An 11,339-nucleotide genomic window follows, 5' to 3' on the forward strand; every position below is an offset into this window, starting at 1 on the left:
GTAAACCTAATAAGGTAGGGAAGTATTATTGCCATTTTACATATGGGGAAGCTAAGGAACAAAAACATTAAGTTTTTGACATTAAGTCACTTGTCAAAAGTCATGCAGAAATGTAAACCAGTCTCTTGAATTGCAGACTAGGGTCTCAAACAAAAGACATCTCTGTTTATCATTTATTCCATGCCCCTGTTCCCTAATGTATATGTCCTTTGTCAGTTTGGGGCCTATGTTTTAAACTGGAATTTGTAATCGAATACACACAGGATACATATGCTCCATTTAAACCAAGGAAGAAAAAGTCACCACAACTGCAACATTCAAGTGCTCTTTAGTCTTAATGTGTCTTGAGTCGTTGCTAGAGGAATGCTCGCTGCCTTGTGCAGTGCTAACTCATCCTGTTGCTTCTTTAGTGACATTCATAAAAGGTACGCAAGCTTTTTTGGAGTTTCTGCTCTTTCTTTCATACCCGTTCCTGTACATTTTTTAGCCTTTTATCTTCTGAAATTATTAAGGGGAGTGAGGTCCTTCCCCCCTGCAATTTGAGCTTCTATTTAATTAATTTCTGTGTAATATACTATAACAAGCATTGACTACCAATTAAGTTACAGATCATCAAGGGCTGCTTTTCCTCAAGGCATGTACATATTGTGAACATAAGTGACCCCTTATCTTTGCAGGCACTGCCAACCCTACCTTTAAGCACTTACTTTGAAAAGTCACCTTTACTAAACAGGACATGATGAGATGCAAAAGTTGGCACAGAGTATTGAGACTCCTAGATTCTACCCCAAGCTCTGTCACTAAGTTTGTGACCCTGGAAAAGTGACTCATCCATTTTTTATTACATTTTCCCAGGTTGTAAAAGGATGCAATAAGACTGCAAAGATGTGTTAAGAGGCTTAACTAATATCCATAAAACACTCAGAAAGCATCAGAAGGTGTCACACCACAGTATTATAATTTATTTTTGTAACAGCAGTCACCTTTGCAGAAGTGACATTCTTAAAAGCAAAACCCACACCTAAATGCTGCTCAGTTTTAACAGCACCAATCCTGAGGTTAACCCACTTATTTTGACACTGGATTTATGGTGATATAAACAACAGCACAAATTGACTGGCTGTTTCTCCTCACTCTTAGGCTGCATTTTTGTTTGTAAAACATGCAGTTTTTTACACTCATCAACAAAATATCTGAACAAAGACTGAGACTGGGCCTATAGTTAAAAAGGTTTACTGTTGTGGCTATGTCATTTAAGAGCATGAAAAAAAATAATCACACTCCAGTTGACAGCTATATAAGCAAAAGCCCTAGTAAAGAGAGTGACACTAGCAAAAAAACTCCTCTTGCTGGTATAAGCTGCATTGCCATATTGGTATATCTATGCCAGCAAAGTTGTTGTAGCAGGGATAAATTAAGTTTCTGAACTTGAAAATAGCCTTTTCTTTTTCCTAAGCACTTAGCTTTCACACCAAAGGATCTCAGAGCACTTGGCGCACACAGCATGACTCTAGAGAATTAATTACCAGTAATATTAAAAAAGAATACTGTCTTGTCAAAACTGCACTGGCAGTTTAAGAAGGCAGATTGTAACGTATGTTCAAATTTAAATTTGACCAGTACCCCACTGTTAACATTCCCACTGCTGCAGAAAATGCCAAATGATTTCTAGTGACCACAAATGGTCACAACCTGTTTTCTTGTCTGATCTAAAGGATGGCACCTTCCTGCTCTTTACCACCTGCTGTGGCATTGACCTAACGTTGCAGAGTAGCAGCTAATGAATCACCAGCACTCCCACACCATGCATTTGTGGGGGGAGGGGGTTGTTGTGGGAATCCCATACAAGCATTGACCTCCATTTGAATCTTGTTAAGTTTATGAGATCAGGACAAAACATCGCTCAAGAAGACATGGATGTAGGACTCCATGTGAGGAAATATCAAATACACCCTTTGCCCCAATTACATGGTAGTTTCAGATCTTCATACAATTGAGGCTTATTGAAATCATTCTATTTAAGCAAGGGGCATAGGTTGGGAGGATGTATTTGGAAGGAACACTGAGCCGAGACTGGAAGCACAATCCAGCAGGGGCTAGAGACTGGTACTGCAGTTCACATTGAAAAGGAGGTCTGGAAAAATGTAATGCCAAAAAAATGTCAAAACTCCCTGATTTACGTTTGTCCTTTGCTTATGGCTGATATGATGATTCAGGTTTTTATCTCTGCTACCAGAAGTGTATGGGCATTTTTTACTTTGTGGTCTGCCCTGTTTTGAGCCCTGCTTGTACAGGAGCCTACACAACTAGTAGTATCAGTACAGCTCCATAGAAAAACACATGTTTCTTAGTTGGACTAGGTCTGTAAGAAGAGACTCCAATATTGCAAACTGAAAAGAGATAATTTATAAAGAAAAACATCCAGAACATCTGTTTTATACAGCTCAGTTTTTTTAAAGATCTGGGTGCTAAAGATGGGTTAAGACAAGGTTCTTTGAGTAAATATGATATCTTTTATTAGACCAACTAAATAGTTGGAAAATTGTTCTTTGCAATCTTTTTGGCACAAACACCCTTCTTCAGGCATAGGGAGTGTTTTAGGCACAAACACAAAAGGGTGCTTGTGCCCGAAAGCTTGCAAAAGAACAGTGTTTCTAACTATTTTAGTTGGTCTAATAAAATATATCACACTTACCCAAAAAACTTTGTCTGCCTATATCCTTAGACCAACACAACTACAACCAACAACCCTACAAGATGTGTTAATGAAGGCACTGTGATTTAATAATTTAATTATGTCCGATTCTCTAGAATAGTGGTTCTCGACCTTTTTTATACCAGGACCCATTTGTAAGCATCAATGGACAGTCCTGACCCAGTGCCCCTCACTCCCGACCCACTGCCCCCAGATCCCAGCCCCCCAGTGTGTGGGGAAGAGGAGGTCCCAACCAGCCCCTTGCAGGCTAGAACTCTGCCAGCCTGCAAGGGAAAAGTCACCATTTCCCACGTTTTTTTCCTTTAAAGGAGAATCCATTTTTAAAGTTTGTCTGCAACCCTTTCATATATTCTTGCGACCCACTTTTGGGTCATGACCCACGGGTTGAGAAATACTGCTCTAGAGCACTAGTACCTGGTTGACATTTCAATAGGAGTCTGCTACTGGTAGTATTCTTTGTTGCTATCCAGGAGTAGTTACACCTTTACTCCCAGAGGGCAGTGTTGCATGTAAATACCTTTTTGTGAATCACTGGATTCTTTGGATCTCAGTAAACGTCCTTGAAGGAGGCCCTGCTGGGTGCTGAATGAATGTCAGTAAAGTTCCTCTAGTTTAGTCTCCCTTCAGATATGGACCCTCTTCCATTCCTTTCCTCTCCTCCTTCCCCCTTTCCCACTCCTCCACTGCTCTGATCCCTTCTACAAAACTTACTAGAAGCTGGCAATATTACAGTGTTTTTGAAGGATTTTATTCCATATGTCCAAAAGAAACCTGAACAAATTAACTGTAGCGAGGTGGCTGTTAGTAAAGAGTGTTCCTACATGCTTGACTTCCCAGCCCAGTAAAATCAGTGCGGTCAGTTAGAATCACAGAAGTGATGATGAGTCAGATAATGATGACTACAGCTTTAGCAAGGGAAAGTTTTTTTCCGTCTGTTTTGCTCCTCTTCTTAAACACAGAGAGAGCACATTATCCAGAACTGTCAGCGCAAAAACCAAGATGTGCACTTTTAAGGGATTTCCTTCCTATGATTCAGTGAGTGTCTGATATTTTTATTTGCAAGAGAGGAAGGATGACCTTGTCATTAAGGTAAAGGTCCTCTCTGAAAAGTGACTGTGTTAAAGTATCACAGTAAGTGATAGGTCTGCCCCCTGTGCATACGCTGACAAGTTCTGATGACCAATCATAATTGTAATAATAATAATGGCTATAATAGTAATAATAATAACAACAATACATACTTGCCGTCTTAGTACTGCAGATGTCACAGCCATGGATGAGCAAGCTAGAAGACTGTAAACTTTGAGGTAAGAACCGTTTTTTTTAATCTTGTATCTGTACATTGCAGTGGGGTCTTGATCCATGACTGGTGTTCCTAAGTGCCACCACAGTACATCAGTGGGGTAGTACATGCACTAGCATCTACACAACATGAGGATAATTATTAAATATATTCCAGTTGCAGGTTCTTTGCTATTGATGTTAAATAAATTCCATTTGCAGGTTCATTGCTATATATCAGCAGATTGAATGGTAAAAGTGAGAGCCTAGGTGTCAGGGATTTCTTGAGTTCCATTCCAAACCCTAATGAAGACACTCAGGTACTCTATAATACTCTATAATTTACCCATCAATAAAATAGCTATAACTGTTTTCCTCACAGCTTCTTAAGACTTCACTTGGTTTTGTAAAGTGCTCTGCCATCTTCAGATAGTGATATACGTATAGTGTATATAATTGTATAACCAAATCATATTATACATATTTAATTAATTTATCTTTATTCTTGTATCACCTTTGCTGCCCCAGTGCTTCTGTTCAAGGCTTTAAGCACACATGACAACACAAACAGTGCCGAATTTAAACTAAAAATTACAAATAAACTACGCCTCCCTGAGTGATGTTCTATGTGTTTATTTTAATCTGATATTTCCTGGTTAGAAGCAAGAGGTTACTCCCCCACAGAGTGCAAATATCAATAGAGTTACTCTCTCTCCATAACAAGGGAAGTCTTTCATGATTCCCAGGAAAAGAGCTGTCCCTTTCCAACAGTGGGGGGAGTGGAATACACATAGCAGGATAGTCTTTTCTTCTTCGCAGCTATTCACTATGGATCAAATCCTGAAGCTGTACTCAGTCCTTATTCAAAAATCAGTAGGAGGTTTCCTGACCTAGAACTAAGCAAAAGATCAATTAGAACTTCACTATGTCTCCAGAGCGAAATTCCTGGAAAGCAAACGTCCCCCAAATCTATCTGTAGAGAGCTCAGCTTCCACCTAATTTTTCTGTGGGGGAGGGGATCATTTAAAAATCCTTTGATGGGGAAAACCCAAATAAGGAGTAGCATGTAGTGTACCATGGTCTAATCCGGTGCTGTTGGTCCTTGTATTTCATAAGGGCCATTGGAGAGGGTTTAATTAGCCACCATTTTTTTTTTTAACAAAACTAGGTTTGTGTGTGAGCTGTATGCCCAACTGATAAGTACTTCAAGTTTGTTTTCTTTTTAGCATTTTTATAAGTTTCTAATATCTGCTGAGTCTAGCCTGTGATGAATGTATCTAGCACCAGAAGTCTTGCTTCTGTTATGAGAGGTTTTACAGATGGAAGTTCAAAGCCCTCCCTCTCAGCACAATTCAAGGGAGAAGAAAAAAGAGGATCCTCTGTAATTCCTTTTCTGAATTATCTGAGGTGTTTTTTTTACAGGGAGATTGACCAGAATAGCTATTTTGGATTAATTCCTGATGTGGATATTATGTTCTGGAATAATGATTCCACTTTGGAAGATGACTTCTTACATGGTTCCTCCAACAAATTCCCTCTAGAAAGCACACTTGTTGTCAGCACTCAGCTGCTGAAGTAAAACCATTCAGATAAAGCACAGAACCAAAACAGAAGAATAACAAAGCACATCATCACTAGATGAATCCAGGTAAATGTCCTAGTTTACACATGTTTATTAGGAGTTTGATCCAGTTCCACTGGAGTCAGTAAAAGACTCCCATTGACTTTAATTAACGTTTGTTTACCAGAGCGCCCCAAGGGATGACAAGGTCGAATAAGCTGCAAGACCGTTTCATGCTGGACATAAGGAAGAATTTCTTTACTGTCTGAGCCCCCAAGGTCTGGAATAGCCTGCCATCGGAGGTGGTTCAAGTACCTACATTGAACACATTCAAGAGAAAATTGGATGCTTATCTTGCTGGGAACCTGTGACCCCAGCTGACTTCCTGCCCCTCCGGCAGGGGGCTGGACTTGATGGTCTTCCGAGATCCCTTCCAGCCTGAATGTCTATGAAATCTCTGAAATCTGTGAATTAATAGGAGCAGGATCATGCTTTAGATTCCTTGCAAAATTAACAACTATACAACTCTGCTGAGGTTGCAGAAACATCCAGCTGTGTGAAGCCATTAAGTCAGTAATGAAGTCTAGAAATTTGCCCCTGTGAATGAAGTCAATGCAGGTGCTGAGGATTTAAAGGAGCCCCAGTTAGCTTGCCAGTACATTTTGCCACATTAAAGCATTCTCATTTCAAGTCCTGAATAGGGATGTGAACTGCTCATGCAAGAACAAATAAGCGTCCTCATTTGGAAGTGCATCAGGACAGCCAGACAGTATTTAAATATTTCTGCATCAAGAGACTGCAGCTGTATAATACTAGATTAATGGCAGCATCCGTGTCTGCATGAGCACAAATGGCAAATGATCGTCAGTTACAAACAGTGAGGCAAGAAACAGGGCAAAAGCATTGTCCTGAATGTAGTGAGGGTATAGCATGGACTTAATGCAAGTCAAGGAGAAGAGTAAACGAACCCTTCTAGTCAAATGTCTCCTGTTCCCCACTATATTCACAAAGTTGCATCATCCTAGGCCCAAGTTGGAGAGTTTCCCAAAGACAACTGCCCTATCATCATCTATAATACAAACCGCCTTCCTTTGTAGTTGAATTTACAAAAGATCTTAGCAATGAGAATGGCTTGCAACAGAATTGTCATAAGTGTCTGTCATCTAGGAGCCCAGGTCCCCGAGTTCACAAAAACCTCAGCATATAGCTACCTAAATCCCACTGGCTTTCAATCACTTAGGCATTTTTTTTAAATGTTACCCTTGCTATATTTTTTCTCTCCCTTTTCACCTCTGTAAACAATGAGAACCGGTACCATGTGATCAGGCAGCTCTCCGTGGACTATAAGCAAGTGATCCACAAAACCACAGTGTTAGAACTGCTGATATAAGGAATATCTTAGATCAGGGTTACTTAGTGATGTCTAATGGTGACTCTACTGAATTACAAAAAAGAAAGGAGGTGGGGATAAATATTTGCACTGGCTTATTTGAATCATTCTGCTGTAATTATGTTAATCAATCCCAGTGTCTACATTTCTGGGCCGCTGTTTAATTTCAGAGGCTTCTATTCCAGAAATGCTTCCATCCATGGGTTTGGACTGCAACAACTGTGAAGACACGTGCAAGATTCTTCAGTCATTATCTAGCCATTCAGCTGTAGTGTGAGTGCCTAACTGGGAGGGTCTGTGACTAGTAGAGATGAATAAACAGTTGGGAGGGAGGCATTTGCCTGTTTAATATATGTGCCAAGCGTCTTTCCAGGGTCATGGAGACTCGGCAGTTCCTGGGGGCTGTCAAACAGATTACACGCTGCAAGAAGAGCCTGAGCGTTCTCACTTGCTGCTCAGAGTATGTACTGTCTTGCCAGTCATAAACTTTCCTCTCCTAGCGGCCTCAAGCACAGCCCTTGCTAACAATATTTAGTTCCACTCATTGGTGAACTAAATAATCCAAAGGGCTTATTTTGTGGGGAAAAAAAATCTTATGTTCTAAGGAGATCATTATTCCTAAGGTAGGGCTGGATCCATGGATGCTATACTCTTAAGCAGAATTCAGGTCACATCTCAGGGTACCTGTACTTCAGCAGTTGGTAAAATGATCCCTGTGTATAATTTGTCCTACAAGCGTATAATTATTTTAGAGCTCTGAGATTCTTCATCATGAAAGACTATAATCTATATCAATATAAATTGTTACTAATGGTATTAGGTTGCATAGTTTTGAATGTAGGAACATTTTGCTAGGATTTATTCCTGTGAAAATTATCTGCTTTCTCTCTCTCTCTCTCACATGCATCTTTGTATTGTGATCTGCAAGTGGGTTTAAGCCAGTCTTATTTTTTCATTTGCTAAATCAGAGCTCTAAAAATAAACTATCACTGACACAGACCTAAACCTGATGTCAGAAATCATGGTGGGGTAGACAACAGTCCTCAGGTAGACCGTGCAATGATAGTAAAGCAACTTGGCATCTCAAATGGTGGATGAGGCAACTTATTGTATTTTTGTTTGGCTCATACTAAAATAGCCAGCTAACAAAGAAACACTAAGAAATCAGGATTTTTTCATCAGAGCACAGGAAGTCAGATGACTTTGTGAAAAGGTGTTTCCATTCTTACAAGCATACGTGGTTTGGTTTGTACCAGGTCATATCTAGAGTGAGAGGAATTAACTGTTGCCCTGGCTAAATTCCAAAACTGAGTAATTACATTATTATATAGGTCTCCCTGAAGTTTCAGTGGGATACAATATTCTTAATTTCGTGCCCTAAACTATTGAATCATATTGCTATTAAGCAGGTCTCACTATCCAGAAGAACAAATGTCATAAAGTTGAGACTTTATTCACACCACAAATGTACCAAGCCCCTGCTATGCTAAAGGCTGTAGCTCCCACTGTGGTAAAACAGGAGTAAGCAGGCACTATATAGCTGAAACTAGATACTCTATAACAGACTTTTTAATATTACCAATTCTGACACTGGTGAAGGAGTAGAGCTATCCATCTGCATTGGTTCCATTCACCTCCCTTAGAAGACACCTACCTGGGCAGCATAATGTAGAGGAGTGAAACTGTGTTATGAATCATAATCAGCCTTACTTAATTGAAAGAATAGAAGTCGATTTTTTTTTTAAGCGTATCCATCTAACTTTGAGTGGAACCTTGATGCAACCAGAGCTCAAAAGGCCTGATCTGGTCACAGTAATACAACCAAGACCTCATCTTCTCTAAAAATAACAAAACTCTACCACAATGTGTCAGAGAAGTTTAATGCACCTTTCCCGCCCCCCATCTAGATTCAAGACCTGAAATTGCTTTACCTGATTGTTATGGATGATGACCAATGCTGGGAATTAGTGAAAAAAGCAACTGTATATTAACTGTTAAACCCTTAAGTACTCATGTTTTTATAGAATCAGGGATATAACACATTAGTGTGACAGATTTATATGTAAATGATGTTTGCAGCTTCCACAAAGTTTTGTAAAACAGCAGATACTTGTGTGATAGCAAGCTTTGATCAGATGCATTTAACTGAGAGACATATCAGGATACTTAACCTGAAAAACAACATGATCAGATCCTTGAGGTGTGCTGCTACTTGCTGTCTCCCACAATCACATGCATCCAATTTGTGCACGGGTGTGCATTTGTATACTGATATGAAGAAAGAATGGAGGCTAACCAGTGTTGTTATGAATGGGGTACATGGTCTGTGCTCATTCATCCCTGGTCTTGGGAACTACTTTATCCCTTTTCCTTCTTTTTACTCCTCGTCTTATCTCACGGTACTGAGGAACAAAATTAATCGATTTGAAATGGGACAAACATATATGGTGCAAGATTCTATTAATTACTGTAGTAAATTATATAGAGCCAAATCCTGGTCCCATGTAAGCAATTAGTGCATTGCAAACTTGATAGAATTAGGATTTGGACCACAATGAATAGAATGTTCAGGTGATGTCATGGACTGGTGCCTCTCGAGTCTGGGGGGAGACACCCGCAGAAGCTAGTGTCGGTGGCAGGGACAGGGCTGGCGAGCATACGCAGAAGCCGACGGCAGCGTCAACATCAGGGAGAGCCCTGTCAGGGGGACCACATGTCCGCTCTACCAGATGCCTATGGGTGATGTTTTTTGAAAAACAGGAGACAAACTGATGGAAGCAGGAGGTTTCACAAAATTTGAGAGGAAGAACTGGAATTTGATGAGGACGTAACTGGAGAAAAGGGTAACGACAGCAGTAAGACTTGTCAGAATGAGAGAGATGGGGAGTAGTTAGGGACAAACCATTAATAAGAAGCTGGGAGAGGGTTCATCAGAAGAGCAGTATGAAAGAAAGGGAACAAGAAAGGAAACCAAAGCATCTAAAGAAAAAGGGTAGGAAATAGCACTAAAAAAACCCAACTGTGAGCCAGCTCTTCTTCCAAAAGAAGTGAGTTTCTAGTTCTTTTTAAATGTAAGGAGTGTCTAAACAGTTTGAATTTGCTTCCTAAACCTAAAACTAAACTGATTTTTCCCCCCCTATAATAAGTGCCTTCTGGTCTCCTACATGTTAATGAGTTAGTTCTGGTATAAAGGAAAGTTTAATGGGTGATAGTCTTGCCAGTAGTGAGGTATCTCTATAACATGGTGTTGGCATCCAAGCCTGAAGAAGCCAGATTATTTGAGTTTAGATGCATCAATGGACCATACTAATCACATGCCTCGGGGATACTGAATAATTCATAGACTAAAATAAAATGTTCTAGCGAGGAGAAGGCAGATGCTTCTCTCTCCTCGATGCTCCCATTTGGAACTGGCTTCCCTATAGGGTTTGGTAGTATAAGAGAGAAGTGGTAGCCATGCTGATCCAGAAATTATGCAAGAGTCAAGAATTTGTTAAGGAGATCTTTTATTGGACCAACTATGTAGATGGGACAAAGTAAGACAAGCTTTCAAATCCAAGACATTCTTCATCCTTTAGGATGTCCACATTTTCAGAGGTGATCCTTCGCACACTGATCTGAGGGATTACAACCCATAGTAAGTAACACTGCGCATCAGAGACATTCCAAGAAAATACAGCTGCAGTATAGAGGGGCACCAGGGACCAAACATGACCCACATCTCTTCTCGGATGCTGAAGACAGCAACGATAAAGGATCTGAGAAAATTCAGACAGAGCACGAAGCAATTTCACTGCAACCATGAGCTCCAGCAGGGCCTCAGCAAGGGACTCCCGGGAAAGAGATGGTAATGTTACCTACATCTCTCCAGTGCCTGGCTTCTCTTTTCTGACTGCCAAGAATTGTGCCTGTTGCAACACAAGTTGCTGCGGTACTGACTTAACGGCCACAGAGAGAGGCACTCTCCCTTCCTCTGGCTGCTGCATGGGCAGGAGCAGGGTGGGGATGTGCCACAACGCTGCGGACACCGGGGCTTAGCCGCCGGGGAACCACAGCTATGAAGGGACAGCAGTGGGGATCTGGCTGTTGGGCTCCGACAGCTGGGAACAGCAAGGAGAAGCCTCGAGGACAGCAGCGGGATTCATCTGAAGAGACAGGGACTGTCCACGACGTGACACCAAGGAGTCAGTTAACAGCAAGCGAGAGTGACAGGGACAAGAGCAGACAGCGCCGGGGAGGAGACACCAGAGGAGCCACAAAGCAGCTCCGAGGGGCTCGGCGTTGCCTGGCCCGGGGAGGCGGGGGGCAGCGACTGCAGGGCCAAGCGCTGCCCCACTCATCAGCACAGCCCCATCCCCAGCCCCATCCCCGCGGCCCGGGCTGCCTCCCAC

At 41.3% G+C, this 11,339-nt stretch overlaps 1 protein-coding gene and 1 long non-coding RNA gene across 2 annotated transcripts in view; both read left to right on the forward strand.

Annotated features, from left to right (window-relative positions):
• Nucleotides 1-2,991: 2,991 nt before the first annotated feature.
• Nucleotides 2,992-5,798, forward strand: LOC112550414. The gene is made up of 3 exons (XR_003094243.1): nucleotides 2,992-4,023; nucleotides 4,220-5,645; nucleotides 5,746-5,798. It is a non-coding gene; the product is annotated as an uncharacterized LOC112550414 (long non-coding RNA).
• Nucleotides 5,799-7,300: 1,502 nt separating this feature from the next.
• Nucleotides 7,301-11,339, forward strand: part of SET (SET nuclear proto-oncogene) — an 11,295-nt gene continuing 7,256 nt past the window's right edge. The window contains exon 1 of the mRNA XM_025205004.1: nucleotides 7,301-7,408. Within this exon, the coding sequence (XP_025060789.1) occupies nucleotides 7,301-7,408 (108 nt within the window). The remainder of the gene's footprint in view (nucleotides 7,409-11,339) is intronic.

Source organism: Alligator sinensis, unplaced genomic scaffold (assembly GCF_000455745.1).
Source record: "Alligator sinensis unplaced genomic scaffold, ASM45574v1 scaffold388_2, whole genome shotgun sequence".
Lineage (NCBI taxonomy): Eukaryota > Metazoa > Chordata > Crocodylia > Alligatoridae > Alligator > Alligator sinensis.